This window comes from Eutrigla gurnardus (assembly GCF_963514095.1).
Source record: "Eutrigla gurnardus genome assembly, chromosome: 7".
Taxonomy (NCBI): Eukaryota; Metazoa; Chordata; class Actinopteri; order Perciformes; family Triglidae; genus Eutrigla; species Eutrigla gurnardus.
Genome location: NC_139921.1, coordinates 16,885,543 through 16,903,225, shown reverse-complemented (window position 1 = coordinate 16,903,225; position 17,683 = coordinate 16,885,543). Strand labels below are relative to the sequence as shown.

Here is a 17,683-nt window from a genome sequence, read left to right as displayed (position 1 = left end):
AGAGAGGAAACATGGGAGAGAGAGGGGGATGTGACATGTATCAAAGGATCTCCAGCCGGGATTCGAACCTGAGGCTGTTGCATATATGCAGACATGGGTACATGGCATGCACTCTAACCACTCAACCACCTGCCTGCCTGCCATGAATAAGCCTTTTTATGACTGTTTTGGACTCACTACACTCAGATTTCATTGACACGCGATATAGAAGCATATGTTAGGACTTTTACATCATTTTTACAACATTTTATGAATTTTGTCGATTTTTCACTTTTTTTTCGACATGACTTTTTTTTTTTTCCTGAAAAAGTTGACCATGGCTTTTTATGGCTGTTTTGGACTCACTACACTGAGACTAGGCACGTCAAGCGAGATGAGCGATTTTTATTCCTTTTTAACAATTTTAAATATTTTTTTATGAATATATCCTGATTGACTTTTTCGTGAATTTTCTTCATGCTATAGCATGACCTTTTTTTAACAATATGATCAAGGCTTTTTTTTTTAAAGATTATTTTCTTGCATAGACACCTTTGTATTTATATACGAAGCATATGCTCTATGCGATATAGAAGCATATGTTAGGACTTTTACATCATTTTTACAACATTTTATGAATTTTGTCCATTTTTCACTTTTTTTTCGACATGCTATAGTATGACTTTTTTTTTTCCTGAAAAAATTGATCATGGCTTTTTATGGCTGTTTTGGACTCACTACACTGAGACTTGGTGCATCAAGCGATATAAGCGATTTTTATGACTCTTTAACAATTTTAAATATTTTTTTATGAATATATTCTGACTGACTTTTTCGTGAATTTTCGACATGCTATAGCATGACCTTTTTTTAACAATATGATCAAGGCTTTTTTTTTAAAAATTATTTTCTTGCATAGACACCTTTGTATTTATATACGAAGCATATGCTCTATGCGATATAGAAGCATATGTTAGGACTTTTACATCATTTTTACAACATTTTATGAATTTTGTCGATTTTTCACTTTTTTTTCGACATGACTTTTTTTTTTTCCCTGAAAAAGTTGACCATGATCAAGGCTTTTTTTTTTAAAGATTATTTTCTTGCATAGACACCTTTGTATTTAGCGGTGGATAGAGAGGAAACATGGGAGAGAGAGGGGGATGTGACATGTATCAAAGGATCTCCTGCCGGGATTCGAACCTGAGGCTGCTGCATATATGCAGACATGGGTAAATGGCATGCACTCTAACCACTCAACCACCTGCCTGCCATGAATAAGCCTTTTTATGACTGTTTTGGACTCACTACACTCAGATTTTGATTGACACACGATATAGAAGCATATGTTAGGACTTTTACATCATTTTTACAACATTTTATGAATTTTGTCGATTTTTCACTTTTTTTTCGATATGCTATAGTATGACTTTTTTTTTCCCTGAAAAAGTTGATCATGGCTTTTTATGGCTGTTTTGGACTCACTACACTGAGACTTGGTGCATCAAGCGATATGAGCGATTTTTATGACTCTTTAACAATTTTAAATATTTTTTTATGAATATATTCTGACTGACTTTTTCGAGAATTTTCGACATGCTATAGCATGACCTTTTTTTAACAATATGATCTAGGCTTTTTTTTTTAAAGATTATTTTCTTGCATAGACACCTTTGTATTCAGCGGTGGATAGAGAGGAAACATGGGAGAGAGAGGGGGATGTGACATGTATCAAAGCGCAGCACAGTAGACTTGCTCCGCAAGACGCGCTGCCGCAACAATCCTCGCCGCACGCTCCCGCTACGTTCTTCTTCGTGTACTTTACGCGCTTGATGTTGTTCTGATGCTGCTCTGCCTCGTTAAACCACCACGATGTCGCTTTCTACTTTGAAAACACGGAAAATTTACACTGTATTTTGTGTGAGCGGAACAGGACATGCATTTATAAGAAAAATGCCGCTGTGTGTCTCCGTCCAAAATCCGCTTTCCTCGCGCTGCCTGCTCGCACAGATCCGCTCGTGCGCACATTCGCTGATGCAGGTCGAGTGTTGTCGAGAAATATATGCAGAGACGGCGCTCCTTAAAAACAACATCCACCCATGCGTGTGTAGTATTAGGACGTAATGACGTATGTACAACCGGCTAACGGGCCAAAGCCCGTTTGGGCTGGAGCAGTGTGAATGCAAGCCGTGGGCGATCCCCCTGGGGCAATCGTGCCGAGGCACGCTACTGATTGCGCCCTTAGGCAGCCTATGTAAATAAAATGAGCTTTGTTTTTTGATAAGCTGTGGAACTCTGAGTTAACCTATTTCTCCCTGAATTTCTATGAACTATTAGGCTGTTGAGTAAACCTATAACTTATATTTTACTTGATAAAACAAGACAATATATGCACTCATATGTCGTTGTAGTCTTTAACAGTATCTGTAGCTATTAATGTGATGCTCCTCATTTTCCAGCCATATTTTTCCAGCCCCTAATTTTGGATCATTTCCATCAACCGGCACCTTAATAAGTCACTCTCTCCTTGAATCCTTGAAAACCTTGAATACACTCTGGTTGAACGCAAATATAATAATTGCAGAATTGCAGACTGCTTGCTTTGCCACCTGACTTAATCCAACTGCACCAATACACCATCCCACGCGTCTCGTCTGTTTAGGGTTTTTTCGGTGGGTACCACCAGGCCTGAAAAAAATTCTAGGGGAAACACTGTGGTTAAACATTCCTTTTCAACAACTATTAGACAGATTTTCCCAAATTTTGACTTTTATGTCCCCCTCAAGATGAAAAGTCATAACTTTGGTGCTCCCTTAAGTATTCATCAACCGATACAAATTTGAATTTGTTAAAAACCAAATACACATTGCATTCCCATCAGCCTCGACTGTTGTGTTAACTAGCAAATCCATGCTAACACGCTAAATTATGATGGTGTATAGTAATCGTTGCACCTTCTAAATACCACCATGTTAGCATTAAGGTCACACATAGCCTACAGCCTTACAAAGCTACTAGGGTATTAGGTCTACTGTTTGCTGAAACAATGGAGATACATTTGACTGTTTCAGTTTGACGCAGCTCAGCAAACACACAATAAAAGAGTGGCACATAGGAGACAGGTCCAGAGAGTTTTTATTATTCGGTACCCATGGAGAGATAGCAGGTGCTCGAGTGTTTTGGAGTGCCAGTAGTCATCTTGCTGATTGAGATACTAAAAGCACAAAATGCCCTGAATATGTAACATGCATAGTAATGAGCCCATATCACAATAAAGTGTGCTTTTGGATAATGGAATTTAGCCAATTTACACCTACAATGCACCCTGTACATAGTCATCGTGTTTGTGCTGAGATTAACATTTGGTATATCAACTTGAGTTAAGCGTCTCTCTCTCTACCTTATAATAAAGAGGTTATTAGTTTATGATAATTACTAATTTGACCTGTACAATGCATTGCAACAAGTCTAATAGAAAATAATATGTTAGACTCATTCAGCAGCGTTAATATTGTTCCCGGTTGCCCCTGTTTTGGGCTTTCTCGTCTGTGTCCTGTTTTAGAGAGTCAAGCCATCTACCCCTAACTCCATTATGGTCCATTAACATACACTATTTTCCCCATAGTCATTAAAACGTGATGATTATTAGATGTCATGGCATATATTTTGTCAAACAAAACTGGGCAGGTTTCATTGACTTGATGAGATATGCATGCAGTAAAAAAGCAACAAAACATAAATTATGCCATATTGGGCTACAGGCTTTGTAAAATCTCTATGATTGGAGAACTAGGTTTGACATCATGGCTTGCAACACTCTGTTGCTGGTCCTGTTGTTTAACCACCACTAGATGGAACCCATAGCACTTGAAACTTTCAAATCTACACCATAGTAGGAGCTCCCCAAAAACATGTGCATGTTATTTCACCGTGCACACTAAAACTGAGTACAAATCACTGTGATTCCCAAAACCATGGAGGCCATGTTTGTGTTTTAAGTTGCTTGGTTATTCACACAGACTTCTGGAATTTACTTATTTAACTGTGAAATGTTTGGAACTTGAAGCCTGGAAATTGTGAACTCATTTTCCAACTGGATTATTGCAACTTTGCAATAAGTCTCATTACAAAGCACTGTTGTACAAACAAGAAATCCTCAACAAAGATATTTGGATAGAACATGCAAAGGTGCAGTGTGAATGCTACGTTAAGCCCTTAGCCAGATTTTGGAATGTAATGAAGCATGAAAAGTTATACCTTCAAAAGTCTATTTTGTGATTATTATTATTCAATATAACTTCTGGGGAAATTATTATAATTATTTTCACTGCCAAAACTATGTTAACTGTTTAACTGACATGTCATGTGCTTTATAAGGAACAGATATAATAGAAATTGGATATAAAAAGGATATATTTAAAAAAAAAAGTGGTCTCAAACTTTATTTATTGCTGACTGTCTTGTAAGTACAGAGACATATGCAAAACACTGTGGATCTGTGTTGATGTGCCTCTTTGACTTCTTTGGCCCCAGCTGTTTAGGACAACTAGTCAATTCATTGTAAGTGCTGTGGCAAATAGCTTTTAAATGTAGCTTCTCTCAAAGAATATTGTTGCAACACCACAGATGTGCTTTTAATATCCAATAAATATGTATATAAAACAAAAATGAAAACAATATGAACTGATCAGCTTGACCAAAAGAGGGCAGCCCTAGCCTGAATGTGCTTATACTGTATGCTGCATGCCATGTGGTGTGTTGGCTGAGGTTCCCCTTGTAAGCATTGTCTTTTCCTCAGTGGGTCTTTTTGGAGAGTTCGTCCTGGCATTCCCAGTGCTGCACTACCAGTATGGCGGCAGTCCTTGGAGCAGTGCATGAGAGCATCCACAGCACCCCTCTCCAGCCAAGCTCCACTGTCTGTGCCTCGGCCCCGTCCCCTGTGTGGCCGTCACCCCTCCAACAGGGTCTGGCTGTGCTCCTCCAGCACAGGCTGTGTCAGGATGACTGCATAAGGCCTGTCAGGCGCTTTCCCGTCAATGACTTGCCCTAGAAGGTCAATTAAAATGAAAACACATCATTAGACTGAGATGCTGAAAGTACTTAATAAATCACAACATAACTATTTTTTATTACCTAAAATGCTTGGTTGCATCCATTCATGAGACTAGCATATTATCCTTTTCATAAATACACATCCTATTGCAGGTCTAAAGAGCCATAATAGAGTGTAATATGGTTACAATTGCAAAAGCCACTGATAGTGAGCCAGCCAGTGTGGTTTGTGACATGAGCAGCCCCAGCTCCAAATGACTTACCACACTGCGGGTGAACTTCTCCAAGGAGGTGCGGCGGCCCTGTTCAGTGTCTGCTGGTTGCTGTTTTGGGAGGGGGGGAAGCAGGGTGAGTGTTTGGGTCAGGTACGGGTGTTGACGGGGGGAGGTCAGGGGGTGATGTAGTTAGTGAGGGGAAAAGGGGGGCCAAGCATTGCAAAAATGAGGGCCAAGGACAATGTGGCATTTTTTTTTTTTTTTTTTTAGGAAATGGAGTGGGGTCAGTGACAGGCCAGCAGAAGGAGCAGTGTCCAAACGGGAAAGGGCAGAAAGGCTAGCATGAACACAGGCAGCTGTGAGTTGCTGGAAATGTCCATATTACACAGCTAACGGACTGTTAAGCTGTGCATGTCATACAAAATTACACAGATAGAAATACAAAACAGATGAACCTAACAAAGTCACAAACACAAGCACTTATATAATGTACTCTTTCTGTCTACTTATTTTCTATTAACAGCAGGTCTGTTGTTCATCTCCTCTTTTGATGTCATGTTTTCTGAGACTGTTGACATTTTACAAAACGTAGCAGTTCCTTTCACCAGCATGTTGGTCACTGTCATTTTGCCTGTTAAGGGCTCTCTTAGCACTCACATGACAGTATCAAACTGCCCCAACTTTACCAGCTGCAACATTAATGATGCTAAAAACTTTTTCACTTCACTTATTTCTACACATTGGTATTGCTACTTGAGTAAATATCTGAATACTGTTTACACCCTCAATAAACATTGAAAAAGTAATCAAAACAACTCAAGGTTAAGGACTTGCCATTTGAAGTGATCACACTTACATGCTACAAATGTATATATAAATATGTATATGTGTATGTGCAATTTCATGTACAGTACTGAGTTAATAGATGTAGTTTCACAGGGGCTGTAATTTTGTGGTTATGCAACGACCAGTGCACAGCATGGAACATTGTATATACACTTTAAATTAAATTAAATTAAACACTCCCTTGTCAGTGGATGTATATCTACCATGTGGATGTATCACATATCAGTGATTCTTAGTATCTTTTGTTGTCGGCTAATGTATACTGTATGAAAAGCTTCATTGCTAATGGAAAGGCTGTTGAATGGCTGAGAGACTATTTATAGTTCAGCACTTGTCGTTGAATTTGTGGGATTAAAATAGGGCCCCCGTTTATTTCCTGACTACACACATACAATTGATATGAGCCCTCATTTACTTTTACATCACACATCTTTACAGCTCACCTTCTTTCTGGCTAACAGGAGGTCTTGGTAGATGTTGGATCGCAAAAAGCGTGCATAGCTGTCACTTTTCATTAGCTTGAATATGTGCTCCTGCAAAAGAAAGAAAGTATTTGTTGGCCTGGGAGAAAAGGGATTGTAATGAAGGAGGTCAGATCATGGTAATGTAAATGCACGCATGTGTGATTGGGAGTCCGGAAGGCCTGACTTTAACGGTGGGGTCCTGTGAGATACAGGTGAGTAATGTCCTGCTAGTGAGAGGCGTTCCACGTCACACATCCCCAACCCACTTTGAATCAGAGGAATTCATGGTGAACCAACCCAACAACCTATTCATGGCATTACTCGCCTCATTAGGCCCTGGCACAAACACACGCCGTCACCCTCTCCTCTCTCTTTCGGTTCCGCCATGCCCTCTCATTCATTCACATGTGGTACATGGGTGGGGTGGACGGGGTTCAGTGTTTCTGTGGGCAAGTGGACGGGAGAGGAAATAAATGGCGGTAGTGTGTGCGTTGTAAACATGGATGTTTAATCAGGACCTTTTTTTTGCTTATACTTCGATTGTCTTTTTGAAGGTTATGGTTTCATATTCCATGTCCAAGTATTGCTTGTAATGAAGTGTAACGGTGCAGGTGTGCGTGTGCATGCTATGTGTGAACATCTTTAGTCAATTCATCCATGAAGAAGAAACAACACAGTCCACCTGAGCGTCCTCGTAGCTGTATCGTCCCGGGTCTTTGAGGTTCTGGCTGGTGCGCTCGTAGCTGTGAGAGTCCAGGTTGATGGAACTCGGCGCGCCCTCGGCCAGAAACTCCTGCCAGATCTCCTGCGCCCTGGAGGACACTTCCTGGAGCGGCCGCCGCTTCAGATCCTGCACTGCTAACCAGAACCTACAGCCGCATCACATCCAAATCAATGACTTCCCCCAAAATGTGAGCCGTCTACATGTATAAGAAAGGTATGAGGTACAACGTCAGCCTCACCGCAGGTTCTCTGAGCTGAACTCCGACTCAAGGAACTTCAGGAACTGGTCTCGTCCTGCCGGATCTTTAAGCGCCTCCTCCAGAGAGAAGCCCCATTTCTTCACGCGCTGCTGGCTGGGGTCACGAGCGCTCGGAATAAAACTGATTAGAAAAGAATAGAATAAAAGAGGTCATTTATCCTCGTGTTGTACAGAGAGCAGACCGCCATAATGTCAGAACACTGTTAACCTTTGGGAATGCCGGCATCAGTTCTGATTTGAGACGATATAGAAACAGACAGATCCTTCCTAAATTCATAAGCACCGAGACCTCTATGCCCCACCTGACCTCAGCGTTGACTTTAATGTATCATCAGCCTACCATCATCCCCACATGGTCCCTCCAACCTCACCTTGCCTCCAGGTCCCAGTAGGAAGTGTCATCACTGATCCAGGGATTGGAAGGCTCCGTGGCCGACACAAAGGGGTCATATTCCATGAACTGCTCTGTGTAGCTCATCAGACTGTCGGCCACTTTGGAAACCTTCATGCAATGTCTGTCCAGCTGGATGTTCAAGAAGGTAATCTGATGGAGAGGGAGAGAGAACGATGAGGAAGCTAAATAAGGTAACAGCTCATCAGTCTGTGTCCCCGACTGTCTTTATGATGGATGGGTGAGGCAGACCGGTGGTAATGACCTATCGAGGAATACTTTAACTCCGCGAGTTACCTCCTTCTGAACGTCCTCTTTGGTGGGCTTCCTGGTTGGCTGAGAGCTGATGTGGACCGGACTCGGCTGGCTCTGGCCGTCATCTGGAACCCCATAGACTGACTGAAGAAGACGGGAGGAGACACATGTTAGGTTTGGATGCCATTGTTGTTGTTTTGATAAGCCACGACAGATCACGGACTTTAACTTGTAGTGCCAGGTATGCCAGGTAATCGTTGTGTGACCTGGGCTGTCGCTACCTTTGGTGTCTGCATATTGTGTGTGGGAATCTGGGGGGGTTTAACGAAGAGTGGATGTTTTAAAATTGCACACAATACATGCAGATTAGGTTAATTGGTGACTTTAAATTGCCCATAGGTGTGAATGTGAGCGAGAATGGCTGTGTGTGTCTATCTGTCAGCCCTGTGATAGACTGGGAACCAGTCCAGGGTGTACCAAGCCTTCGTCAACTGGGATCGGCTCCCCACACACCATAACTACAAAATATATCTCGGTGTTTAGAAAGAATTTTAGAAAGAAGGAAAAATATAGATGCACTTTCTATACATATCATCATCGTGACAATATCTTATACATTTATCTTCAAGACTGCAAAAAATATTTCTTCAGCGATTTTTGCCATTGTGATAAAAAAAAAAAAAAGTTAACACTGGAAAACACTGAAGCATTTAGGGAGATAAACATGAAACTGTAATTGGGCAGTTAAATTAATAAAAATAAATAATGAAAGGTTTTGGTGGCTCGTCAGAAAAGATTCTTCAGGAGTGGTGAGATGATACTGGACCTCAGTGTTTCCATTAAACCAATGGTTTATAGTAAAAGATAAATGTATAAAGGCTTGGGAAACTAACCTGCCATGGTCTCCTCTCCTCACCTTTTTTACCCGGTGTGGGTTCCTCTCTCTTCGGCACTTGCGGATGTCCATCTCTGTAGTGTTGACACAGCCTGGCTGTGGGAGGCGACGGGACACAAAACACGTTTCAGGGTCAGATAACAGTGTTTCTCCAGGATGCATTGTCTGCCTCCGTCCTCCTCACACAATATGATGCCGTTTCTTTATTCAGCAATGCCAAGCCTCACAAAAGGCTTGTATGCAAAGTGACCGGCAGCAAATCTAATTCTGCTACCGACAACAAAGCAGTGTGTGGAGCTGAACAGTGTGCGGAGCTGAATCTGCCGTTCTCAGGCTTTAAAAGCTACAATTGTCCATCTATATAACAGTCCCTCGTTTCTGCCTTGCTTCTTTGTTCATTTCCATTCTGACGCTGTTGCCGCATATCACCCTCTTTTCCTGTCCTTTTGTCATGATGTTGGCTCCAACTCACCACTGGCCGATGGACGTCCCAGAATGCCCTCTCCTGGCTGTCCAGGATCTTCCTCTCGGCCTTGTCCTTCTTCCTGTCAATCCTGTCAACAGAGGCGTTTTATATAAACAACACATACCTGAAATATCAGGTTATATGCGATAAAGGGCCCCCATCATTTTGTCACTCACATAAACACACAGACAGCCGTATACCGGTACATGTTAATACCACACCACAGGGCAGATTAGGGAGCAAAAAGCTGAAGGGTTTAGGTCTTAACCTGTCTGCTTGCCTCACCAAGCGAGGCTAGCGTTTGCTGCTGGTGGGGCCGAGCTCTTACATAACTGACATTTAGTGATCAGACCTTGCTGGATATTCTTTGGTCCCCAGATGTAAGAAGACTTATTGCTTTCCATATCACCCCCACTTGTACAGTGGCCCATAAACCCTGACGAGATTTGCATAGACAAGAGAAGAAGACTCTTTCCTCACTGAAATGATGCATAAGATTTTAATGCTGTGTTTACACATGCAAGCCACCAGATGGGAGTCTTACTAAGAGGTAGAAGGAGAATTGTGTTTAATTCCATAGGGGGATGCTTGCTGTATTTAATGCATGTAAGCCTGCAGTCAAAGCATGAAAACAGAGCAACTGACACTGCAAACTGAAGCATTTCTCTTCCTTGAGGAAATAACACTCAAATTACGCATGTAGCAAGCAAAGGTTAGCATGAATGTATAAACCTGACCTCCCTGTCTCCTGCTGTAAGCGTGTCACGTTAGCACGACTCTGACATCAACAGGCAACATGCTCTGACTCACACGTGAACCCATACACTCACTTGACTTGAGCCTCAGCTTGCATGAAGATAAATTCCCACTTCCTGGCGAAGGCTCTCTGCAGCCGGGCGAGGTTTTCCTGGGGGAACCAATCAGGTGCAGCGTTATTTGAATTGAAGGCCTTTAGATGATTACATGATCCATTCACCATGATGGCCACAGCTGCCATAACTTTGGATTACAATTGCTGAGACGAGACGACCTCTCACTATCGTGTCCCTGAACAAGTTCATCTGAGCTGGCGTTTCAGGCATTGTGTTGGTATATGTACTTACTGGATTAATCAGTGTATATTTGGGGAAATGTGTTTTCTCTTCCCGAGAGTTAAATGTTCTCATTTTGACACCACGTTTGTTTGTACCGTTAATATGAAGCTACCACAAACTGCAGATAAGCTTAGCTTAGCATAAAGACTGGAAAAGACACCTAAGAGAACCAATAATTAACCATTTCTATCTCATTAGTTAAATATGTGTATGTGAAAACAATTGCATGTTGTGGGCTAACATTGGGCTTATATTCATTCCAGAGTTATTTTTAAATATAATATTAATTATATTTAATTTTTATTAAATATTAATATACTATCAATATAACTAGCAAAACACAGACTTTATTGGAACTAAACACATGATGGGTTGTATAATAAAAGCTTAAAAGGCTCTTTAAAACTCTATAATGTAAACATAGCTGCATATTAAATTGTGCATCCACTCAAACACGCATCTGTCAGAGATACAAAACATGACCTGAATTACAAAGAGAGAAGTCATTCTGAGTACCAACTAGCAGGCATATTACTAGTGAGAGCAATGAGGCCTAGAGGCATAAAGTGACCTGAATAGGAGAGAAAGGAAGTCCACTGGACGATAGTTGCAGAGTAATTTTGAATATGGAAGTGTAGTGGATTGCTATGGTATAACAGCAGGAGATCAGCACTGCAGTAATGCCCCTCATGAGACCTTGATTGATCTGCTGATGCAAGTAGGCCTATAGATATTTACATTTGGGACCAGTGAATGACTGCATTGTAGTCTGACAAATCGTGCTCCTGAAAAAGAAACGCGACCCTTGATGGCTTTGTATAAAAGTTTACAATTCAATAATTGGACTTTGGCTGGGATGAATGGATTTTGTCATTTCAGGGCCCGAGAGGACAATGTTACAGCTCTTTTGTTTTTCATTCACGTGAAAGAAAACAGGAAATTCAGTGTGTCATCATATTATGGTCCATGCGCAATGATAGCATTGAACCGCGACATCCCATGGCAATCGCTAAACAAAAAAATGATAGTGTACTTACAGCCTCGTAGTCGGCTAGCTCAAGCCTAGCCTTATTCTGCATGGTGCGCTTGCACAGGTAAATGGCTGGAGGGGGGAAAGGGAGAAAGAGTGAGACATGAAGAGGGTAATAAGAGTTAGTCCAAAGGGTTGTCTGTATTGTTACTACAAAACAAAAACAAAAAAAGGAATATCTCCAATGGATGGTGCTCTTTTTTTTTACTGAGGGCTCAACTGTGTGAATCAACAGTAATGAATGTTTTGCTGGAGCAGGCAGGCGAAGTCTTGTCTTCCAAAATAACAAGCTTCAAGTAAATGCCAAGCAAAGAGCCAGAGATGTGGTCATATCAGTGACCGGCCCTTTATTGTGTTTGGCTAATCTGATCCCGCAGGATCCTCTGTGGTGGGGGCTCCTCGGGGGCCGGATACATTACAGGGACCGGGCTATGTGGATCAATATTCAGTGAGTGTCAACAACAGATCTAGAGTGCGAGTTGTGTATCAGAGAGACAGCTGAAGGCATTAGCGAGATCTTACTGGTTTGGAAACAGAGTGTGACTTACCATAGTCTGTGTTCTCAGGCTCCCAACAGTTTGAAGGCCAGAAGTATGGAGACTGATGACAACAGAGGGGGACGAAACAGAGTTTGTTTATTTACTCAAATAATCAGAATTACATTCGGTTCTTGCCTGTTCTTGCTCGTGTCTTGATAAACAACAATATTCTCCGATATGAACGATGGAGTCTCATTTCTCCCACCACCCACGCTCCCTCTGCACTTCCACGCAAAGTCAAAAAGACGACTCATTGCTTCACGATGAGCCTTGATGTCCGCGTGCTGCACATAAACTATCTGGGGAGCAATAGTAGCCATATTCTCTCTATCTATATTTAATTGTCTATTGCAACTGATATCACACATTCAAAGTTCATTCCAAAGTCCATTAATAATGGATCACTCACATCTATCATGCATTGTTAATAACGGGACAGAATTAGAAGTTGGTGGTACTCAACCACATATTTCATTCCCACTATTACTCAGAACGGTAATTAGCCTAAGAACAAAAAGCTGACGCTGAAGGATGTGCTTGTTTGAGTGTAATGAACAAAAAAAGTGCCTGCTTTCATAAGGAATATATATATAGTTAGAAATGAGAAATAGTACACAGTTGATATTAAATATGGGTCTTCTACCGGGATGGTACCTATTTATAGACAAGCAAACAAAAGAATCCTGTCACTATGCCTCACAGCACAGCTATGGAGGCTGGCCAATGCATTTCAAATGCACCGTGGACTCCTTTTTACATGTTCGGATGACGTGGGCCTGTTGCATCACGACAACATCAGAGGGAATATTTTTAGCCCTTGCTGAATGAGCAAGTGTGACACACGCTGCCCTCCCTTGCGCAGGCACAATAATGGCTTTTAATCTCACCAAATAGAGGTGAAGAGAAACGCATTCAGAGGTAGATTGAGGGGGAGGAGCAGGGGTAGGCTGGTGACGGCGAAGAAGTGCAGAGCCAGCGTGCAGCCGGCTCAGTGCATCCCATTGGGGACCTTGTGTAGCTCGCCAGGATTAGGATTCTAATGGCCAAGTCACAGTAATGAGTCATCGTGGAGCCCGTTATCCATCAGAGGGACCTGTCAAAGTTCATGCTGGATCAGATGGAGTGAAGAAGAAGAAAAAAAAAAAAAACACTCCTCTAACAAGCTGCATGACTGGCCCGCAGGCCCTGTTCTGCGGCCCACCTCCTGCTCTGACGCAGCGTCCAGCAGGGATATACAGTATCGACCTTGGTGGGGTGAGTAATAGGCTTAGCAAGGATTGCTCTCATTAGCATCAGGCAATAACCATATCCCTCTGATAAACGACTACCATCTCATTATTCTATATTTAAAGGCCTCCCTACACATATCAAGGATTCTCCCTCGGTGGAGCTGCTCGTACCTGAAAGCGATAAAGGGTTCCATCATCTTTAAGTGTCAGGACGTGGTCAGAGATGGGGAAGATGTAGCCATGGGCAGCAACCAGACTCCCAAGGTGGATGGCTTCAGCTGTTGGCATGAGTGGAGGGAGAGTGGGGGGGGGGGGGGGGGTGGGGGTGAAATAGCCTTCCTCTTGAATTGAGCTCTATTGTGCTTACATGAAATGACAGCAGGCTTACCTGGATCCTCAACGAAGAGGTTTTTCATCAGCCACTGAACAATGTCGGCTCCTGGCATTAAGAGAAGGACACTGGCGTCACAGTTGTACATGTGCAGTAGTTTTGACAATAGCTGCGATCCACAAAACACAAATGAGCTTTGGGAAAGTCTTTGTGATTCATCTCTGTGGGTCAAAGCAGAGTAGGTGTCTGAATAGAACAGGTCTGCAGTCCGCTTTGCTCTTGGACAGCACAACGTTTGGCCCTCTCTCTGTGCGTTGGCAAAGGCTGCTGAGAAAGATGGTGAGGCCACTGGCCCCCCGGGGGGAGCCATGTGAAGCAGTGACTCCAAAACAACCTTTGGGAGAGCGGGACCAACATCTTCATCCAACACTGGTGACTCATGTCATACACAAGCACACGCATGCACAAACGCATGGAGGAGTACAGTGCACACACACACACACAGATGGACACAGACAGAAAGGGGGAGAACAGTGTGACTCGGGCAGTGTCACACCACGGGCAGTTTCCTCAGTGGCTTAGGTCTTATCGGCAGAGACATCATCTGCCTCCAACCGTAGCAAATTAAATGAGCCCAAAAGGTCATATTTGCTTTGCTGATCCTTACTTGTGAGCTTTTATATACACACACACACACACACACACACACACACAGACAAACACACACATACGCTCCTGACTTGTGAGTGTTTATGTAATTGCACATTTAGACAGCCATATACAGTAGAAAGGCGTGTCCACACACATCTACGAACACAGATACTAACCTGAAACCACACTGGGGATCTTGGAGAGGAAGCTTTTGACCGTCCGGATGGCCACACCTCCTGCTTTCTCATCTTGTATTCGTGTAACAATGTCTTCAATCTGTGGGGAGGACAGAGAGAGATTGTGAGTAGAGTTCCTCAACCTTTTCAGGCGAAGGGTGTGTAGCTTATTAAAGCCTATGATAATGTGTAGTGCAGCGACCTATATTGGCGATTCTATATTTATACATCACAATTCAACATAACATTTAACAAATTAAAATTTTAAACAGATTTATATTTGCTTAATATAGGTTGTGTTCATGTTAATGTGCTTTGTACATATTTTAATTTTGGAAGAAAAAAAGTCTGGGATCAAATCATTTCAGGGACCTCCTGCAGTAACTCTGCAGACCCCCTAGGGGTCCCGGACCCCCTGTTGAAGGTCTCTGGTCAAAGAGTCAAAAAAAGAAGAAAGAGCAGACATTTAAAATGGCTCTAACAACACAAACTGGATAGCAATAATAAGAGGAGCTCTTTAAAGTAAAAAAAAAAAAAAATCAGATACAGGATTAAAGTAAAGATTTTGGCCTCTTGGGGGCAGCAGAACAAGCTGCAAACCCACCATTTTTAGATTTATCTCTATAAAGTTTCACATCCAGCAGAGAAGGAGAAACAGTTACATTAATTTGGAGTAATGTGAGTCCACCTGACGAAGGTAAATCCAATATTTACTCTCCTTTTAGCGCTGGTTGTGTTGATCAACAGCAAAGCCTGAGGGAATTATCTGACTCTAAATGCTCCACGAAGTTCTCAAGATAGTTGCTAGCGTTGTCCATCTGTATTTGGTGCTGGTCATGCACTGATCAGAGCATTTCCACTGAGAACAGCTGCCTGCTGTCAGTGTTGTAGTCAAGACCACTTCAACCAAGCCATGGGCGAGACCAGCATGTGTTGAGACAGATACAAAACCAACACTTTGATGGGTTGAAACCAAGTCAAGACCAAACCAGTGCCAGTCCCACACTGCACGATACACTAACAAAACAATGTGGCATATGCAAACCATAGAACATTAATTGATCTAAAAGAGGAAAAAAATGAAGATTCCTCTTCATTGACCTATTTTTTTTATATTTTACGTATGCGTGAACATGAGGAATGCCTTGATAAATACTCAAAAGTCATTGTAGAGGTGAATTGTATGTGTGGGAATGTTGGTTTTACTTTCTATGGGCAATCACAGTAATGGTGTTAAGAGATAAATCAGGCAATTTAGTGATCTCCCCACAGTCTTGAACTAAAATCCAGAGACCTCCTAATCTGAGACAAAGACAAGACGTGGTAAAAATGCGGTCAATTCCGAGACAAGACCTTCTTAAAAGTGGTCCTGAGGCTGGTCTCGAGACCCAGACTGATCTTGAGTACTACAACACATCCTGTCGTGTCTGCAAACAAGGTTCAACAGTGAGAGTTATTCCTAACAGACTGGGGCAGTTTAGTTTAGTTTTCCCTTATAGAAACAGCTTTGTCGGAGGTCTGCGCTCTCTGACTGCACTTCTAATCATCTGATCCATTGTTAACATAAAATCATAGATTAGTGCAGCTTTACATTAAGTCTAGTTGTTGTCACATGTAACATATTTCATTTTAATAGTGATCTAAAGTGACTTCATAAAAGCAGAACGGGCCAGAGTTTGAATAGTATTCTGACACTGAGACACACAGAGTATTTGCGCGGTAGTATAGCTACACATCGGGGTGATTTATTTATCTGTAACAAGGGCTTCAGTCAGGAGCTTCGGCCAATTGAAAAAGGCTGTCAGAGCTATTCCCCAGAGGCAGAGATAAACATCACACCTCAGACACAGCCAGAGCCGCAAACACATCACACATTAGCCACCTAAAATTAGGCCCGGCGCAGCAGAGCTCGCCACTACACGGGGGGAGAGCACACATAGTAAACAAGCAGACATCCAGTCACTTAAGAACGAGGACACACCTGCACAAACACACTCACATAAGGAAATCCATAAACGGAGTCCCAAACACACAAAAAAAAAACAGAAACGTGAAAAAGATTTGTGTCCGGTCAAGTCCTTGAACAGATTGTTGGTATACTAATAAGCGGTGAGGTCAGGTCCTGTATTAATGTGAGCAGAAAGAGCTCAAACTACAACAAAAAAGATCCTGCATGCTTTCAACCAACCATATGCAGTACAGTAGCAGGCTCTTAAATTCTTTATGCCTCTCTAAGCATCTGTCTAGTGAGTAAGTACACTCAGATGCTCGCACACATACACGCTCACTGCAACAGTATGACAAAGCTGATTAGTTGAATTTCAAGGGCTCGGCGCACTCCATATTTAAAAATGCCTTTTTTCCTCCAAACCATGTAGCGCGTTCCCTCCTCGTATCCCTCCAGATTAACAGCTGACCTAAAGTCACAATCAAAGGCGCACAGCATCACGCTGTGCTCTAGTTTGTTCCATACGAGAATACGTCTTCTTCTCTTTCTTCCTTCCTCCACTGTTCATTCATCATTTAACACAAGATTTCCATGAGTGAACATCACTTCTGCGTTAAATGCGACTGTTTACAGTATGTGTATGCTTCTGTTTTTTTTTTAGCCATCCTAGGCATGAGGGTCGGTTCACCAGTTTGGTCCAGGCTGAAAAATCTCAGCAACTACCGGATGGATTAGCATTTTGTATGAATATATATATTTTTAATCACCATCCCATTGGGATTCAGGTTTTCAAGCCTGTCAAATATTAATATCACCTGTAAAAATATGTTTACTGGGATGATATATATAATATAATACATTTCATAAACCAGGTTCTTGATATACTTGAATTCTGCAACATTTTGTAGTCCCCCCCACAAATCTACAATATCTTTTGGAAAAGTGGATAGGAAGGTGACCAGAAGTGACGACTAGCATAGAAAGCTACAGCACATTTACTAAACCACCAATAGAATCAAAAGGTAAGCATCCTCCCTGGCAAAGCATTAAATCGATGAGTCATATACCCGTCCTATAAATCTACAACAAAACACCACGATAAATATGGATTTAATAACACACAACGCAGAGAAGAGA

At 42.1% G+C, this 17,683-nt stretch overlaps 1 protein-coding gene across 2 annotated transcripts in view; it reads right to left on the bottom strand.

Moving 5' to 3' along the window:
* Nucleotides 1–3,957: 3,957 nt before the first annotated feature.
* Nucleotides 3,958–17,683, bottom strand: part of LOC311015510 (regulator of G-protein signaling 6-like) — a 38,490-nt gene continuing 24,764 nt past the window's right edge. The window contains exons 4-18 of one of the 2 annotated variants that reach the window (XM_084012793.1): nucleotides 14,599–14,698; nucleotides 13,829–13,879; nucleotides 13,612–13,718; nucleotides 12,221–12,272; nucleotides 11,680–11,744; nucleotides 10,379–10,455; nucleotides 9,555–9,636; nucleotides 9,104–9,178; nucleotides 8,230–8,331; nucleotides 7,913–8,085; nucleotides 7,522–7,662; nucleotides 7,242–7,428; nucleotides 6,539–6,628; nucleotides 5,298–5,357; nucleotides 3,958–5,028 (exon numbers count right to left, since the gene is read on the bottom strand). In XM_084012793.1, the coding sequence (XP_083868919.1) occupies nucleotides 4,978–5,028; nucleotides 5,298–5,357; nucleotides 6,539–6,628; nucleotides 7,242–7,428; nucleotides 7,522–7,662; nucleotides 7,913–8,085; nucleotides 8,230–8,331; nucleotides 9,104–9,178; nucleotides 9,555–9,636; nucleotides 10,379–10,455; nucleotides 11,680–11,744; nucleotides 12,221–12,272; nucleotides 13,612–13,718; nucleotides 13,829–13,879; nucleotides 14,599–14,698 (1,413 nt within the window). In that variant the 3' untranslated portion in view covers nucleotides 3,958–4,977. The remainder of the gene's footprint in view (nucleotides 5,029–5,297; nucleotides 5,358–6,538; nucleotides 6,629–7,241; nucleotides 7,429–7,521; nucleotides 7,663–7,912; nucleotides 8,086–8,229; nucleotides 8,332–9,103; nucleotides 9,179–9,554; nucleotides 9,637–10,378; nucleotides 10,456–11,679; nucleotides 11,745–12,220; nucleotides 12,273–13,611; nucleotides 13,719–13,828; nucleotides 13,880–14,598; nucleotides 14,699–17,683) is intronic. The other variant, XM_084012794.1, reaches the window with a different exon arrangement.